This window comes from Struthio camelus, chromosome 10, assembly GCF_040807025.1.
Source record: "Struthio camelus isolate bStrCam1 chromosome 10, bStrCam1.hap1, whole genome shotgun sequence".
Lineage (NCBI taxonomy): Eukaryota > Metazoa > Chordata > Aves > Struthioniformes > Struthionidae > Struthio > Struthio camelus.
This window is the reverse complement of record NC_090951.1, coordinates 24,420,492-24,438,374: the sequence shown is the minus strand read 5'-3', so window position 1 is coordinate 24,438,374 and position 17,883 is coordinate 24,420,492. Positions and strand designations below refer to the sequence as shown.

Sequence of the window (17,883 nt, the reverse complement as noted above, 5' to 3'; positions counted from 1 at the left end):
CTTCCGCTCCGGGGTGGCCTGAGGGGTGGGGGCGGTGGGGGCGCCAGGCGGGGCAGCGCGCATGCGCATGTGCGCGAGGTGGGGCCGGGGTGGGCGAGGATGGGTGGGGTGCGCGCTGGGTGCCGGGGCGGCTGCTGCCGACTAGCGGGGAAGGCTGGCCTCGGACACGGACGTCGCAGAGGCGCGCCCTGCACCCCTCCGCCTTTGTCCCCTCAGCCAGGTTCGCTAATAAAGACGTTGAACGGCCATTGGCCCCAGGACCGATCGCTGAGGGACACCACAAGTGTCTGGCCGCCAGCTGGACTTTGTGCCGCTGGGGTAACAACTCTTGGAGCCTCGGGGAAACTCGGTGTCGCGTTTATACAGCAGCAACGCAGTGGTCTCTGGTTTGCTCCCAGGTATTAGACCTTTCCTCAAACTTCATGGCAGCTTTGGTGTTTTGGGAGCCTTTTTTGAGGTACCTGCTACGTTTAGTTTGGTCATCACGGTAGATTATGAACTGGGTGTCCCTGCTGTATACCCTGCCTTCAAGTCGTACCTCGGATTTGCTGAGGTTTGACCCTCTTCCCCCCTGCACCCTGAAAGTCCTCTCAGGCTGCATTCATCCAGGCAACCGTTCGTTGGTAGTTTTGTTTCCAGAGATGTGTAGGGCAGCAGCCTCACCTGGGCAGAGTGAGATCTCTGACCGTGCCACCTTCTGGTGGGCTCCTGCTACAGATACAGAAAGTGCAATGAACACACAAACCCAGCTCACACTGCCCAGGCAGGCACCCCTGGGCAGCCAATACCGATTAGGGACACCTCACTACCCTCCTTGAGCCACACGAGCTGCTTTGCAGCCCTGCACTGCAACATCCAGCTGTGATTGAGACCACCCCACAAGGCAGGCACTGGGTCTATGTTGGCTGCATGCCCAGGATGAACCAAACTGGGGGGGGGGGGGAGGGGGAGGGGAAGAGGGGGGGTTGGGATGGGAAGGGCACACAGGACATGATTTCTATTTGCAAAGCCTGCGACCTGCAGTGACTACAGTGCCTTCCCCCGCTCCCCCCAGTTCCTGACATCCTGAGTGTGTCTGCGAGAACACAATGAGCCCCTGAGGAGTGTGCATGCACTCGCTGAGGAAACGGCTGCCGGCTTCCTCCGCACAGCCCAGCCCTGCACCCTGGAGCTTGCACGCAGCACTGAGACGATGGGCATGTCTGCGGAGGATGAGCACACCGTGAGCCCCAAAGGTAATGGGGACAGCGCGGTCCCCCACGGAGCTGGCATCCTGGGCAGGGGAGGGATACAATTACTGGCAGTGCATCTCCAGGGCTAGGGGCTCTCAGTGATGCCTGTGCTCCCCCAGCCTCTGCCCAACCATCTGATGGACCTTTTCCCCATGCCAGGCACAATGCCTTCTGCCTTTGGGTGGGTGGAAGCCCAGCCCTGCTTCCTGGCAGTGATAACCACAGCAGGCTGGGATCATCCCTTGCTGCGCAGGGTGATCTCCCCTCCTTCCTGATGAGCTGCCCATCTTTTTAGCACTTACTGGGGACAGTGCTACCCGCCGCACAGCTCTTCCCCAAACCTGCTGCTTTCCCCTGAAGTCCACGGGCCCAGTGCAGACAGGCTCATCAGGAGCATGGGACCCTAGCTCGGGGCTAGGTGATGTCCCTGTGGGGCTATGGAGGGTCCCAAGCTGGGAGAGCTTCTGGAGAAGGGAGAAAACAATGAATCCAGGTGCTGGGGATGGGGGTGAGCATGTGATAATTGTGCCAACTCTCAGCCCCAGTCCTGGAAAGATGGCCACTGGCATGTCTTCATACCCTGTACCAGGGCCAAGGCAGGACACAATGGCTGGCCCCACACAGCTGCAGCCAGTGCCTGTGGGAGACTGAAAAGTCCAGGAGCCTCCTGGCCTCACCTCAGTCTGACTCTGCCTTCAGTAGTGGAGCTGCCCAGGCAAGGGTGGCCCCAGGGCCCTCTAAATCAACCCCTCTGGGGACTCCTTCATGCAGAGAGACTGTGCAAGCTGTCGCCCCTCCATTCCTTCTGCTGACTCATTGCTGAGGACTCAGCCCTGCCAAGGCCTTCCCAGGTGGTGTGAGATCCCTCCCCCACCGGCCAACAAGGGGACACACTCCCAACTTTGGTGACAGCCTGAGCTGACAGGGCAGTTGGCAGCTCTTTGGGGTAGTCCTCTGCCATGACTGCTGCATGGCCTCCGACCTGTGTCACTGGGATCCCTCTTGGGGCCCTCCCGGAAGGGCCTGCTTGCTGCTGCCTTGTCTGGCTTCCCACATCTGTGTGTGCTAGAACATCCGCTTGTGGCCGGTTTCCTGCCTCTGGCCCTGGGGGCCCTTCCTGCCCCACAAGGAGAGGCACATTTCACTCATTAACCCCGGCTTCACCCCCAGATGAGGAATGGCCAGAAGTGGAGAAGGCTGAGAAGTTAGCAAGAGGAGCTGCTCTGAAATGGGCTTCAGGGGTGTTCTACTGCCCCGAGAAACTAGAAGGGCTTGGGCAGTACCGGAGCCGGGAAACACAGAGGAACAGCTCCATCCAGTCCCGGCTGAAGGTGGGTGTTTGCCACATCCCACCTGATGAGCACACACAGCTTGACTCTCTTCCCATGCAGGGATCCCAGCCAGGGTCTGGTCTTCTGCATCAAATCACTTTTTTTGCACTTCTGGAACAATCTTGTCTTTGTGCTGGCTTTTGATGGGAGAAATGCTGTTGTTGGGGGGGGAAAGAGCCAGGAGAACCCCCTCCTGCCCTAACCCTCTTGGTTGCAGTGTGGTTAAAGTGCTAAAATGGGATTCCTGCATCTCTCTCTGTAATTAGAAGCAAAATACCAAGGATATCCAATGCATCCCATGTGCAGAAACCAGTGCTCCCTGTTGCTTCCCTATCCCAGCACCAAGGGCTCCCTTTCTCTATGGCTGGGAGGAGGTGAAGAGCTCCAGCCTGCCCCATCCCTGCCTGCAAATCCGCACAGGAGAAACAGTATTTTTACACAGAGATAAGGGATTTAACTGGTCACTGTGCATGCCTACCTGGTCAGGGTGACTCTATGATCCTTTTTTATATGACCTCAAGAAACACTGACCTCAGGACGTGAGTGGTCTGAGCACCTTGGACCTTGTCCTGGCTATCCTGATTTCGGAGATGGTTTATCCTGCCCTAGTTGTGGGGAAATTGTCCAGGAGAGGACTAATTTTAAGTAATGTGGCTTCAGAGAAAACCTGTTTCTGTCAATGCTGGGTAAAAATGCTTCTTCATATCAGAAGCCAGAGGTGAAAGGGGCGGAGAGAGCATGGAGACGTACCAGTGCCACTGGAGGGCTGAAAAGATGGAAATCCATTTTGGAGGAACGTTTGTGTGGCCACTGAGGTGTTTCGTGCCATTAATCTGTCTCGGGGGCGCAGTGGGGACCTGTGTCCTGCAAATATTTTAGTATTATTTTAAAGCTGAAAGCAGACATCTGGGCCATTCCTGTCACTGGAGCAAAAGGGTGAAATGGGCCATTCCTGTTGCTGGAGCGGGTTTCTTGGGGCTGGGTGTACATGGGGAGAGCAGGAGCTGTGGGATAGGGACATTGTGGGAGATGTGGGAGATGTGGCAGCATAATGAGAGAGGCAGATGCAACCTTGTCGGAGTGCAGACCACGTGCTGCAGAGGCCTGGCAGGGCTGGAACAAAGGGTGTGCGAGTCCCCCATCCTTTGAGAGCTTCCCCATTGCTCCTTCATCCTCTTCTGCTCCCCAGTCGACTGTCCAGTCCTACCTGGAGGGAGTGAACGCAGGGCTGCAGCAGCTGCGGTCAGCGGCCGAGGAGGTGCAGAGTGTGTGCCAGGACTTGGGGGCTGCACGGTGGGCCCTGCTCGACAGTGCTGACCACTTCCAGGTCTTGCAGCAGATGCGGGCACTGATGGCGGAGCATGTGCAACTGGCCTCAGTGGTAAAGGTCCTGCCCCAGCTATTCTCAGGTAAGGTATTCACCCAGTCCTTGGGGGTTTTGGCTGAAAGGCACTTGGGAGTGCTCAAGTGCAACTCTGGCTTCATGCAGGGAGAGCCCCTTTGCTCTTTGGTGGCAAAGTTAGAGCAGGTTGCTCAGGCCTTGTCTGGTTGGGTTTGGAAAGTCTCTGAGGATGGAGATGCCACTGCCTCCCCAGAACCTGTCCCAGCACTGTTTTCGCGGAGCCCCAGGTCTCAGACCCTTCTTCTTGGGATCTTCCTGCTGATGCCCACAGCCCCAGCGCCAATCCCCTTCAACTCCAGTGCTCAATCTTGTCATTTCTCCTCCCTCTCCCACAGTCCATGAAGTTTTTTCCCATACCCTGCAGCTGCTCCACGAGCAGCACCTCCTGGAGGCCCATGCTGAGCTCATGATGTTGGAGCACCTCCGGGATGACATCCTCTTCCAGCTGCACCTCCATGGACTCTCCAGTGCCCAGGCCACTGTGCTGTCCTACTTCAGTGGCCTGCAGGAGCTCAACGAGACCCTGGCCAAGCAGCTGTGGGGCATCGTGGGTCGTAGCCTTCAGCTGGTGAGGGAGGACCCAGTCCTTTTCGTCTCCGCTGTAAGGATCATCGAGCGGGAGGAGAAAATAGATGACGCTCTGCTCCTGGACGCCACCTTCCTGCCCCCTGGCCGCCCCAAGGGCTGGAGGCAGAAGTTTTACCATATCCTCCAGGAGACCATCACAGGATCCCACTTCCACCCTGCCTGTGTGGACACCACAGGCCCAGGGCTGTCCAGACACCTGGCAGCACTGCAGAGGGATGTCGTGGCTGAGCTGCATGTGGTAAAGGACCTGATGGTACAGTGTGTCCCAGCTCACTACAACATCCTCAGCATCTGCACTGCCATGTACCACCAGGCCCTCACCAGCCACCTCCAGGACATCCTCCAAGAGGACCTGGACAAACAGGCGCTTTTCCTCCTCCTTGAGTGGGTGCTCCATGTGTACCACAGGTCAGTGCTAGTGCTGGCCCTGTGAGCAGAGAACATACATGGAGCTGGGTTGTGTCACTGGCATGCAGGCAGGCCAGAAGAATGGCTCTGAGTGCCTGGGGAAGAACACCGGGAGGGCAGAGGGAGAGGCAGGAACTGCTCTTCCCAATCCAGGGACCAGTCTTCCCAATCCTGTCCCACTTCTGTCTTCCAGCCCAGAGATGATGAGTCACCCTGGCCTTCTCCCAGAAGTGGACATTTCAGCTCTGGGCCCCTTGATGTCTCCTGACCTTGTAGATCAGACAGAGAGGAAATACGTGCTGAAAGTCAAGGTAGGTGAGCAGGGTTGCGTGTGTACAATGGTGGGAGGGGGACACAACCAGGGGCACTATGCCAGCTCCCACAGCAGCATGAGCCCCTGACCTGTGGGACAAGGCCCTTGAGGCTTTTGATGTGGTGCTAGCTATGCTATGCTATGTGTTGAGTCTGAAGGGAGTTGGTACCTGACTCCCTGGGCTGGCCATGGTGAGTGTCTGTCCTACAGGCCAGCGTGCTTGAGTGGATGCAGAGAACCCTGGAGGTGGAGTTCAAGGAGTGGTTCAGGGAGGAAGAACCTGAGATGGACCACCAGGGCTTCTTCCAGTCAGCCCTGCCTGTAATTGTCATGCAGGTGGGTCCCCAGCACTGCAGGCTGGCACCAGGCACCTCACTGCATCCACCTGGTGCTGGGGCTTGTCCAGGGCCACATTATGCTCTCTGTGGCTCTGAGAGGTGGCCAGGCTCTCCTCTCTCCCAACCAAGCTGTCACCAAGAGAGGGGTGGATATGCAATGCTCCCTGAGGGGCAGGTGGGGCAGGGTCATGCTGAGAGCTCCCCAAAAAGGGGGCCGTGGCTCGCAGCCTCCCATTGATCTACACCCTGCCCTCCTCTCCCTCTGCAGATGCTGAATGAGAATATCCAGGTGGCCTCCCTGATAACAGGCTCTCTGCAGCAGAAGGTCTACAGCATGGCCATGGAGGAGCTTGAGGCATTTCTGGGCCAGTGAGTGGAGCCCCTCATGGCCCTGGCCATCCTCACAGCCTCCAGGCCTCCACACCCTGGCACCGCAGGCTGGTGCCCGAGATCTACTGTGCGGTGCCCAGTGCTGATCCAGGTCACACTGGGCTCCAACGCCAATCTTCCAGGACCTTATGGGACAATTATCTTGTTTCCAGGGGCCATTAGCTTCAGGGGACCTGCTGTTCCAAGCACCTCTCTGGTAGCACTGAAGCCTGCCCAGAGGAGTCCAGAATGGGTTCCTTAACCTGCCCTGCCCAATGCCCTGTCTCTCTCCAGCCTGCAGCAGGGCCTGGGAAGAGCCATAAAAGCTGGGAGAATTGTGAGAGGCCTATGTGCCTCCAAGGGTTGCAGGGGCATCCTGAGTCCAGGCACTTGTGGATAGATGTCTGGGGCTCTGCCCATCATGGTTCCCTTGCTGTGTTGCAGTCTGCGGGAAGCCCTAGTGCAATGTGGGAAGGAGCACCAGAGGGACCGTACCATACCCAAGTACTACATCCCCTACCTGCTCGCTGTGCTCAACAACAACCTGGCTCTCAGGTAACATGCCCCACTTTCAACCACCCTATGGCTGCCTCCCAGAGCTACCCTGCTACCCGCAAGGCCATATCCTCCCCAGCCTCCTGCCAAGCTTCCTGCAGGGCCAGTGTCCCCACTGTGGTTCCCAGGCTGCCTATCCCCCTCTTCTCTCTCTCCTAGCTCCTCTGTCCGCTCTCTGCACCCTGATACGGCCCACAGTGAAGTCCCTGTGTCCCTCCGGGCCGCTCTGGACAGGACACAGAGGAAAGTCTGCCAGCTGCTGCTGGAGGAGCTGCTCCTGGACCTGCAGGTATGTGTGTCTGCAGCTCCAGAGGCTGGCAGGACTGAGACAGCCCAGTCCCCCAAAAGAGCAGCACCACTGCAACACCCCCAGGCCTGTTCCTGCCCACAATACCTTTCACATTCCCTGTCTCATCAGGCTGCATCTGGCCTGCTATGACCCTGCATATCTCTCTGCTGGCCTGGCTCCCTGGGCCCTAGTAAACTGCAGGCAGTTCACATTGTGCCTTCTGCCAGCCAGCACTGTGCTGTATCACTAGGGCACGCAGCGAATGGCCCCCAAACCAGTAACTTATACAGACTGGGAGCCACAGCCCACCTGAGCTTCCTCACTCTTGTTTTTATGGCTGTTTCATGGCAGAAAACCAAACAGGAGAGAGGCAATGGCTGCGTGGAGGATATGGGCTAATGTGCAACTGCCCAAGTCGTTTCCTGCCAACATAGTCAAATTTAGCATCCCTGGAAGCTGGACAAAATCTGGAAAAAATAAGGCAGTGCTATTTAGTGCTGGAAGGTGCATGCTGTGAAAACAAAGGAGCAGCTAAAGGATGAAATACTCACAGGCAACACGGAGACTGCCATGGCCCCAGCTGAGCTTTGTGCCTCCAGACACGGAAAGGGCAAACGCAGCCTGCAAGGACAGCAGGGAAAGAGGAGATTGAAGCCCTCAGCCAAAACTGTATTTTATGTCTACACATGGAAAGTGGAATAAGTGGAAATTAAAAGTAAAATTCACACCAGGGCAGGCCAGAAACATGTGCAAGGAGCAGCTCACTGCACCAGGCCTCAGGTGCTACCCACAGTGGGGTGCCCAACAGTGGCAACGAAGCTCAACAACCCAAAATGCTTAACTTTGGGCATCAAGGTGGCCTGAGAGGGGCAGCGCCCAGTGTATCTCTTTCCTTTACCTAATCTAGACCACTTCTACGTTTTTATGTTGACTTTTGACTGGCAGGACCCTATTGTAGCAACAGGCTTGGGGGTTTTGCAAGGCAAAGCAGACAGGCTTGCAAGGTAGCAGCAGGGCAAGTGCTATGGGATGTTGTACTGCTCCTTAACTGGGAACTACTGCAAGGGCAGTGCAAAGCAGAGCACCTCACACTGTGCCTGTGCTTCTTTCAGCCCCTGTGCATGCAGCTGCCTTCCCGCAAGTGGCTCTCTGGGTCCCAGCTGGTCAGCAGCATGTGCGAAGTGATAGACAAGTATGCAAAGGACTTCTCCCGCGTCAGGAAACCCATCTTCATGGTACAGTTGCTGCAGGGCATCCCTCATGCATCCTCCAAGTGGCTGCTCATCTGTAGGGCTAGGGGGTGGGGCAGTTGGGTGCCGTGCTGGGATGCAGCCCAGAGCCAGCAGGATGCTGGGAGGGAAACGGAGGTTCAGGGACGCATCCTGCTCGAGAAGCAGTTTGGTCTTGCAGGAAAGTTTCCAGATCACAGTCACTGAGGGATGTGCTGAAGAGCCTGTCTCCTCTGGAGCAGCCCAGAGGGCACCATTGCATAGAGCTACTCAGGGTTCCCCCCCAAGCTCAGCTGGCCTCTCTGTCTGCTCTGGCCAGTTGCAAGGGGGCTTCCCAGTAAGCTGTCCCCACTGCTTGGCATCGCGTTTGGTCTCCTTCCCCTCTGCCTTTTCCCAGGCAATTCAGGCCTGGCTCCCAGGCTGGTGCCTAGGGTGCCCACAGCAAATGGCTCTCCCCTACCTTGTGCCCAGCTCCTGTTGATGGAGAGCGAGCACCTGGTGACAAGCCAATACCTACGGGCACTCATGCAGAAGAAGATGGTGTGCAAAAGTGAGGAGGAGCGGGGCCAGCTCTGTGACCGCTTGCTGCAGGATGCCACACAGCTTCGGGAACTCTTCCATGGCCTGGTGAGAGAGGCAGCTGAGTGGGGCAGGGAGCCAGGGTTGGGCCACTAGCGGGGACATGGCACAGACCACAAGGCTGCTCCTTAGGGAGGTCAGTGCCCAGCTCAGAGCAAATAGCTCGCAGCATGTCTCTATCACCCTCCTATCCCTCCCCTGCCCCCTGCCACCCCCCCCCCCCCAAGTCCCCAGCAGACAGAATGGGGACATCAGCCCACAGGCAAGGCATAGCTGTTACAGGCAGGGCAGGCAAAGGGGTATGAGGTGAAGATGGGAGGCATTGGCTGGATTAAGAACCTGCAGGACTGTCCATCCTGCCCAGTGCAGGTTGCTGAGGCTGCACAGCCTCATCTCTTATTGGGCTGGGGCCCTGTGCTAGGAGCCAAGCCAGCCCAGACTGCTGGGACGCTGCCAAGCCAGGAGACACCAGCCACAAGCATCCTTTCGGGGGAGGTAGGCAAGCTGCAGGCTGGGGCCCCATGTGGGGCCTGGGTGAGTGCCTCAAGGGCCAGGCTGCATCTCTGCTCCAGCTGCCATAGTGGCCTCCTTCCAGACAGCCCGCTTTCCTTCACAGGGCCTGGACAGGAGCCAGCAGAGCCTCGAGGCTGTGTTTGCCTTGCGTGAGCTGATCTGCCTCAAGGACCCAGCGCTGCTCAGTCTGGAGGTGCTGGGCTTCATCACCAAGTACCCCGATGTCAGGTAGGAAGCCCAGCTCTGCTCCCCCATGAGATGGAACAGATGTGACTCTGCTCAAGGGAGCCAGGCTTGGGCTGGACCTTGTGGGGTTACCCTACAGAGTGTGCAGAGACCTGGGCTTTTTTCCCCCCATCCGTCAGGTTTCCTTTTTCTGTGCTCCAAATTTAAGGGACTCTTGCAAAGTCCCAAGGGCAAAGCTGTAAAGGAAAAAGCAGTTCTGCTGAGGCCTTCACCTCACTGTAGTTGGTGGTCAAAACAAAAATGTGTGAGAAATCACAAAACACCAAATTGGAAGTATCTTAATCAGACCAAACCTATGAAATGGCAAAACCAAAAATCACAAGGTTTGCAGGATTTTTTTCAAACGAATATTAAAGTTTGGCTGGTTTAAAGTGCCAGCTCTACCTTAGCTTCAGCTCTGTTTCCCTGGGTCATGGGAGATTTGCGGTGGGGGACATCAGCACTGCAGGTGGTGAGCTGTGGGGGCCCAGCAAATGGCACAAAAGGCCGCAAAGGATGATGCCATGTGCTGGCTGCACCCGGGCTCACCTCCTGCTCTGCCCAGCGATGAGCATGTCTCCACCTTGCTGGATCTCCGGGGTGACGTCTCTAAGGAGGTGCGACACATGGTGTTGGAAATGATGGCGCAGCACCCCCAGGCCCTGCCTGAGAGCTACCAGCCCATCTTCAGCATAATCCTGGTCCCTGCACCAGAGCTGCCCTTCTGCCTTCGCAAGGGCAAGTGTGCCTGATTGGGGAGCGTCGCAGCCCACTCCCCTGCCTCTCCAGATGTACGAACCAAGCAGGACATCATTGAAGCTTTATGTGGGGCAAAATGGAGATGATACATGGCATTCCCCCATGCACGCAACCCGGGCCTGGGTTAGCAACAGCCTGGACACATGCCCTGCTCCTGTGGTCTTGCCTCACTGAGCGTGCTTTCACCACTACCCCCTTTCCTCACCCTCCCCCCCAAGCACCAGCACCAGTAGACCTGGGGCAGGAGAAGATCAACCTATAGGTCTTTTGCTGGTCTGCTCAGGCAGTAATTTGGGTCTGGTCTGGGCTAGCCTATTGCTTGCAGGAGAAAGTTAAGCAGCAGAGGACAGGAACAGAGACCATAGGTGGGGCGAGCTGTGACAGTGGGGCTGCAGAGATTTTTGGGTTTCCCTGAGTATCCAGACAGCCACCTGAGGCAGAGAGTGTCCTGGCCTTTGACTCTGTTATCCTTCTGGCTCAAGGATGAGCTGGAGCCCTGCTAGACCCAGGCTTGCAGGAGAGTTTTTGCTATATGAGGAGTTCTTCTGTTCTCTATCTATCTGCTTGGCTCAGACCAGAGGGTGGGTCTGCCTTCCCTGTTGCACCAGCCTGGGCTCTGCATGTTTGGGGGGGGGGGGGGAGGCGGCAGCACATTAGCCAGCTCATCATGGCTCACAGCCCCAGAGAAGAGGGGGCACAGTGGTTTCCACCACCCTAGGTAGTGCTGCCAACCCTAACCCTGCCAGTGCAAAGGGACAGCTTTGTCTGCTTTCCTGGCACCCTGCCCAACTCCTGGGCTCTGCTCTCTCCAGCACCCAAGAGCACGCTGGAGTCCAAGACTCTTCATGGTCTTGGAGAACATTAACCAAGTTGCACCTAGTTTGTTGTGTATCCTCCTATGCCTGCATCCTCAACAATGGGCAGCAGCACCCCAGCCTCTGGCTCTCCCTCCGTCCTCTACTGCTGTACACACCGTGACCATCTCCTCCCCAGCTGCCATGCATGGGTCAGTGACAAAGTGTCTGTGCATTCTGCTCCCTCAGGATGGGCTGTACAGCCCTCCTCTGCCATCTCCTCCTGTCCTGTACTGTGCCTGGCCTGCATCCTTGTGCCCAGCCCTTGTAGCACCTGGAGCAGCAGGAGAACTGGGCTTTCTTGCCAGGCCTCCATGCACTACTGTGCTTGCCTCACTGTGGGACCAACTCTGCTATCCTTGTACTGTGTCACTGCTGGAAATAAAGGGCTGAACTCTGCAATCACTCACCAGCATCTGGGCTCTGCTTCCCAGTGGGCCAGGGCAGGGATTAGGATGTGTGGGCAAGGTGAAGGTGGGAATCCATCCCCACACTCAGCATTGCCCCAGGGACAGCTCCTCACACCCAGTACCACCCATGGGAGCATAACCCAGGGACATGGGTGATGGTGGAGCTGGTGCAGCCCCTGCGTTGTGGGGGGGGGGGAGATGGCCGGAGGCAGCTGGACCATTCCCCAGAGCACTGTCCCCAACAAGAAGGGCATCAGGAGGTGGCTGCAGCAAGGGACCATCAAGCTGGTGGAGGTGGCTGCAGCAAGGGACCATCAAGCTGGTGGGTCACCTCTGGCTCAGGAAGGTGCCTGCTGTCCCCTGTGGGGCTGGCCATGCCCTTGTCCAGCTCTCCAGGCTGGTCATGTCTCCCAGCTGCCTGGGAAGGGAGCTGCCTTCCCCATCTGCCCCAGTGAGCTCTGGGACATGCTCACCTGTGCTGTGGACACAGTTTGGGGAGGGGGGAGGGGGGGGGGTGGCCCTGGGTCCTGGGAACATCCAGCTGGGACAGACTCTGCCCCAGACAAGCACTTTTGTGGCAATGCAAGGAAACTTAGCTCGGGTGCCAAGCAGCTCTGATAGAGACCTGGGGATGGGACAACCTGAGCCTCCAGCACTGTCAGCTTCACTGCTATCACAACCTATGTGCAAGCAGAGCTCAGCCCCCTCCCACCCCCTGTCAGGGCCCTTAAGTGCTCTGCCTCTCTGCAGCCTGCAGTGAGAACCCACACAACCTGTTTCAGCAATGGCTGGGGCCAGGGCTGGCCCGGGGGAGGGGGGCGGGGGGGGCAGGGTGCATGTCAGGCACCTTGCCACAGCACTTTCCCACGGCTTGCCACTGGCAGTAGGGCAGGGTGGTTGCCAGGTCTGGCCTGTCACTGCTGCCCACAGCTGGGAGCAGAGAGTGCAGTGACCTTGCGCAGCCTGGCTGGGGGGTGGGGGGGTGGGGGGGCACACAAATCCTGGCTGCTATAAAGCTGGTGGCCCAGGACACAGCAATGTTCTCCCAAGATGTCATTTCTGTGGGCAGTCACCTGCCTGGCCTTCACCAGCACTGTCTCAGGTAAGTGCTGCCTGTGGTAGGACAGATGGAGAGGCCTCACTGTACCAGCCAGGCACGGCATCAATATGGCCTGCAGCACTCATATCCTTCCAGTCCCCGCCATGCCCAACATGCTGAGGTGCTGGGAGGTCCCTGGGGCACAGCAAGCTTTGGGCAGCCCATGGATGGCAACTTGGAGAACCATCTACACCAGCCTGGCCAAGCCTCTGGCACTGAGCAGAGGTGGGAGCTGGGCCTGGCCACCTTTGTGTCCCCCTCCACCTCATCTATAGGCTGTGGGGTGCCTGCCATCAGCCCCTCGGTGCAGTACAGTGAGAGGATCATCAATGGTCAGAACACAGTGGCTGGCTCCTGGACCTGGCAAGTGTCCCTGCAGGAATGTCACCATCCCACTCCTCAGAGAGGGTGGGCACAGAGCAGGTGCAGCACCAGGTGCCCTGAGTGCTGTGGTGGCACAGCCTGGCAAGTCGGGCAGTGGAGTTGGGATGCAGGTGGATGCCCAAAAGGGGTCCTGCAACATTCGCTGCCTATCCCCAGCTCTGGGCACAGGGCTGCATGGCTTGGCCCACCCAGCCCTGACTCTTCCTCCCTCTTTCTTCCTTAGACCCCGCTCAGGATCCCACTTCTGCGGCGGCTCCCTGCTCAGCGAAAACTGGGTCATCACAGCAGCCCACTGCGAGTTCAAGTGAGGAGTCATGCCCTCCTCCACCCCCCCCCCACCAGCCCCTGGCTGCTGTGGGCCCGGAGGAGGCACCCGCAGGCCCCACTAGCCCAAAGCAAGGCTGTCCAGTGCTAGAGGACACTAGTCGAGGGACAAGTAGCAGGGCCAGGGCTTGCTGGCATCGCAGAACAGTGCTCAGGACAGCCCTAAAGCACTAGGTCCAGCACTAAGGGAACTGAGCAGCCTGTATCTTCCTCCTCAGTTATCCCTGGGGTGGCATCCCTTGGGGACACTATGCACCATACCCTACTGGGTGCTGCAGCAGTCCCCAGGGCTTGGCTGCAGACTGTTCTCAGGATCCCACAGTGCTGCCCTCTCCCATGCTGGCAGTCCCAAGGCTGGACAGCCTTTGGGCCAGGTGCTGGCTGCCTTAGGCCCCCCCCCCCCCCCCCCCGGGACTCCCTCTCTCTCACAGCCCATATGCCCACGTCGTTGTTCTTGGTGAATATGACCAGTTCTACGGGGCGGAGGCCATTCAGGTGTTACCGTAACCAAGGTGAGCCAGGCTGATGTGGATGTAGCCCCCCCCCCCCCCAACCTAGTTCTAGGAGGGGGTTGCAGCTCCACACCACGGCACAGCTGCTCTCAGAGGGCTGGGATGAGACACTACAACATTTGGCAGGCAATCACACACCCTGGCTGGGATGCCTTCATCTTCAACAACGATATTACCCTGCTGAAGCTCACCTCGCCTGCCCAGCTGGGGCCCCGTGTGTCCCCCTGTCTGCCTGCCCCCTGCCAACCTGGCTCTGCCTGCCAACCTCCAGTGCGTCACCACTGGCTGGGGACGCACCAACCCTAACTGTATGTATGGTGCAAGCATAGCAGATTTGGGGAGGACACCCAGAGGAGCCTCATGCTGCCACAGAGCACAGGATGTCCGCCAGTGCCACAGCCCAGAGCCTCTGTGTCCTCATGAGCTTCCTCTTGCAGTGTAGGGAAAACAGTGCATGCACAGCCACATGTGGATGGCCGCAGGCTCCATCCAGGTGCAAAATTACTTGTGGGAACCTGGTGGGATAAGCCTGTCATTTAGGGTTAGGGTTAGGGTGGTCGTGGGCTTGTGTGGTGGAGTGAATGTGTCTGGGTGTGCATGCCTGTGCACTGATGCAGGTATGGATGTAGGTACCTGTTTGTCCAGCCATGTGTATGTGCAGGATGTGAAGGCGTGTACATCCCCACTGGTGTTTGTGCTTAGGCACGAGGGTTCCCTTCCATTGGCCTACTTGCACATTCACACAATGGTGGTCATGCACAGGGAAGACAGGGTAGGTTTGCATGGAAGGGGAAGACGCTTTGCATCATGGTGCTTGGGTTGCAGTACCAATGTGAGCTTGCCCAGGTGCCTGAGCACTTCTAGAGATGACCTGTTCTCCTAGGTTAATTTAACAGTGCTTCCCCCTGCCCGCCCCCCCCCCCCCCCCCCCCGGCAGCCAATAGCTTGGCATAGCACCTGCAGCACGTAGCCCTGCCCTTGATCTCCTCGAGCCAGGGCATGCAGTACTGGGGCAACCAGATCACCACCTCCATGCTCTGTGCTGGGGGGATTGGTACCTCCTCCTGCCAGGTAAGGAGACGAACTCCCTCTGCACCACAGTATCTGCACTTGGAGGGTGAAGGTGGAGGATCCACGGGGTCTTGGGTCCCTGAAGCCTGAGGTTAAACTGTAGCACCTAGTGGGACTGGATGTTCAGGGCAGCAGGGAACAGTGTGGAACATGGCCCATGCCTCTGCTGAGACCTTGGTATTGCCAGGAGCTGGCAGGGCAGAAGCACACTAAGCAGGTTTCCTCTCTGTAGGGTGACTCTGGGGGACCTCTCGTATACCAGAATGGGAACATCTGGACTTTGATTGGCATCGTCTCCTGGAGAAACAGCAACTGCAACATCCGTATTCCTGCAGTCTACACCCGTGTGAGCCAATTCCAAAACTGGATCAACAACATTGTCTCTTTGGAATAGAGCTGGTGCCAGAGCAATCCCTTTGCTGCACTCTGCTTTCAGGCAAGGGGAGCTCAGTGGAGGTTCCCAGTCCCTCTGGGCCTACCAGCAAGAAGCTGAGCTGCAAGTCAGGCACCCCGCTCCACAGAGTAATAAAGTGTCTGTGTTTGCTTGTGCCAGGCACTGCATCTTGCTCCTTTCCCCTCAGTGCAGCGCAGACTGGCATGGCATGGCACATGAGGCGCCAGGGGAAGCCTGGGGCTCACACCCAGCCGCAGCTCCCCATGCTGTTGAGAAGATGATCATTCATGCAGCGTTGCTGTGTGCCAATGAGCCCTCCACCACTAACCCGCTGTATCATCACCTCTTTGTCCAGCCTTCTCTTAGGCAAAGGGTCGGTGTCTTAGAAACATACCTGGGTGCTCCTCTCCCAAATCCTTGCATCTCCCAGAGCTGCAGCATGATGCCTGGCTGAGACCTGCTGAGCTCAGAGATGTCAGAGGACTGCAGGGGGTTGTGCAGAAGGCAGGACAAAATGCACAGGCATGCAGGGAGCAGGGCCAGCCATGGCTCAAAGGCTGCTCAGGGTCTCTTCAAGCAAATGGCTCTACATCCAGGCACCAGCATGCAAACTTTTGCTGGGAGAACTTGGGAAGGTGCTACAGAGCTGCAGCCTGCCAGGCATGCCACCTGTAAGCTCTTCTGGACTTGCATCGAATGAAAGGACAGATGGCTGATGGTGGGCACTGCCCAGATTTTAAAGCAGTACCTTGTGTCCCAGGATCGTAGAGCTGAAAGGGAGAAATGCCAGAGGCGGCTCTAGCTCTTCAGAAAGTTAGAAGGGAGTAGCCAGAGAATGACTTGCTGGTTAGCATATGCAGATTAGCAAACTGACAGGGCAGTAAATTTAAGGCCCTCCCAAAATAAAATTTGAGGATGGAAACAAAATTCAAGGCCATTTCAAAAGAAAGTGGTCATTTCACACAAACACGTTCTTGAGACAATGGCAGGTGCTGGACAAAGGCAGCTGGACAGGTGTATGTGGCTTTTTCCAAGGTGTTCGCTTCAGTATCATGTGTCATCTTGATTTAAGAAAAAAACTTATGTGACATGGAAGTGGCTGAGTGACATGGGGAGAGTGGCTGACAAACCGGAAGACTGTGCTGCCATTCAGAGGGACCTGGACAGGCTGGAGAGTTGGGCGGAGAGGAACCTCATGAAGTTCAACAAAGGCAAGTGCAAGGTCCTGCACCTAGGCAGGAATAATCCCATGCACCAGTACAGGCTGGGGGCTGACCTACTGGAAAGCAGCTCTGCCAAGAAGGACCTGGGAGTGCTGGTGGACAAGAAGTTAACCATGAGCCAGCAGTGTGCCCTTGTGGCCAAGAAGGCCAATGGTCTCCTGGGGTGCATTAGGCAGAGTGTTGCCAGCAGGTGGAGGGAGGTGATCCTGCCCCTGTCCTCAGCCCTGGGGAGGCCTCACCTGGAGTACTGTGTCCACTTCTGGGCTCCCCAGTACAAGAGAGACATGGCCCTACTGGAGAGAGTCCAGCAGAGGGCTACAAAGATGATGAGGGGACTGGAGCACCTCTCCTATGAAGAAAGACTGCAAGAGCTGGGCCTGTTGAGCCTGCAGAAGAGAAGACTGAGAGGCGATCTCATCAATGTGTACCAGTAGCTGAAGGGGGAGTGTCAAGAGGATGAGGCCAGCCTCTTCTCTGTGGTGCCCAGCAACAGGACAAGAGGCAACAGGCAGAAACTGAACCACAGGAAGTTTCACCTAAACCTGAGGAAAAACTTCTTCACTGTGAGGGTGACAGAGCACTGGCACAGGTTGCCCAGAGAGGTAGTGGAGTCTCCTTCGCTGGAGATATTCCAAACCCGCCTGGATGTGATCCTGGGCAATGTGCTCTAGAGGTCCCCGCTTGAGCAGGGGTGTTGGGCTAGATGATCTCCAGAGGTCCCTTCCAACCTAAACGATTCTGTGATTCTGTGAAGTAACAAGACACTTGTTCGATGGAGTAACAACTGGTTCCTGGTAGCTCAGAATAGAGCTGGTAATGAGGACATCACTGAGGGGACCAGGATCAGGCTGCCCCAGCATGAGGTGCGGGGTTTGTTTTCCTCACCAGTGATGTGAGTGTAATAGAAAACCTTTGTTGTGTGAATCACAACCCCCAAAATGCTGCATTCATTCTCAAATCCTGCAGTCCCAGAAAAAAACACAAGCCTACGCACAAAACTGTATCTACAGGGGCTGGGGTAGGGGGTGTTATAGATAACAAACAGGGAGTAAAGACAAAAAGAGACTGGAACATATGGCTGAGCTAAGAAATAGCCCAGGGCTGATAAGATGCAGTTCACAGGTGGTCAGCTTCCGGGGTGTGCTTTGCAGGGTGCAAGATCAACTGGAGCAAACTGAAAACTGGGAAATGGGGTTTGTGAGAAGCCTCTGAAGGTAGCAGCTTTGGACTCATTTGCCTTGAAAAGAAGGTCTGGGATGTAGGGAAGAAAGGGCACTGAAGCTGAATTTCTTGCAGATCTCAGTCAAGGAAATCTTCCCTAAGGCAGGCAGTAGCACCTGCACTAGGTACACTCCAGCCCCAGTGGTCCACCATGACACCGAGACTGTGCTTTGCTTCAGAGGCACCTGAAATAAAGCTCGTCACACAAAACAAGCATATTTTTTTTAGGCTTTAGTTAGCTCCTAAATGAGCCTTAAAGAC

At 56.9% G+C, this 17,883-nt stretch overlaps 2 protein-coding genes across 2 annotated transcripts; both read left to right on the top strand.

Moving 5' to 3' along the window:
* The first annotated feature begins 146 nt into the window (after nucleotides 1–146).
* Nucleotides 147–11,389, top strand: EXOC3L1 (exocyst complex component 3 like 1). The gene is made up of 14 exons (XM_009685376.2): nucleotides 147–398; nucleotides 1,055–1,235; nucleotides 2,403–2,563; nucleotides 3,753–3,972; nucleotides 4,301–4,961; nucleotides 5,155–5,272; nucleotides 5,485–5,610; nucleotides 5,881–5,981; nucleotides 6,426–6,536; nucleotides 6,696–6,825; nucleotides 7,938–8,060; nucleotides 8,526–8,681; nucleotides 9,250–9,374; nucleotides 9,937–11,389. The coding sequence occupies exons 2-14, from the start codon at nucleotides 1,193–1,195 to the stop codon at nucleotides 10,121–10,123; spliced, it is 2,262 nt and encodes a 753-aa protein (XP_009683671.1). The 5' UTR covers nucleotides 147–398; nucleotides 1,055–1,192; the 3' UTR covers nucleotides 10,124–11,389.
* Nucleotides 11,390–12,444: 1,055 nt separating this feature from the next.
* Nucleotides 12,445–15,252, top strand: CTRL (chymotrypsin like). The gene is given in 8 exon segments (XM_068955940.1): nucleotides 12,445–12,496; nucleotides 12,769–12,873; nucleotides 13,103–13,181; nucleotides 13,633–13,671; nucleotides 13,797–13,935; nucleotides 13,937–14,021; nucleotides 14,651–14,784; nucleotides 15,017–15,252. Coding segments are annotated over 8 exon segments (795 nt in total). The 3' UTR covers nucleotides 15,179–15,252.
* Nucleotides 15,253–17,883: the final 2,631 nt, after the last annotated feature.

What these genes read in the sequence shown, in the direction of transcription:
- EXOC3L1 (XM_009685376.2), top strand. Translation starts at nt 1,193, where the DNA reads ATGGGCATGTCTGCGGAGGATGAGCACACCGTGAGCCCCAAAG. An exon ending in AACAACAACCTGGCTCTCAG is followed by an intron (nt 6,537 to 6,695) that starts GTAACATGCCCC and finishes TCTCTCTCCTAG; the next exon opens with CTCCTCTGTCCGCTCTCTGC. An exon ending in TCAGGAAACCCATCTTCATG is followed by an intron (nt 8,061 to 8,525) that starts GTACAGTTGCTG and finishes CCTTGTGCCCAG; the next exon opens with CTCCTGTTGATGGAGAGCGA.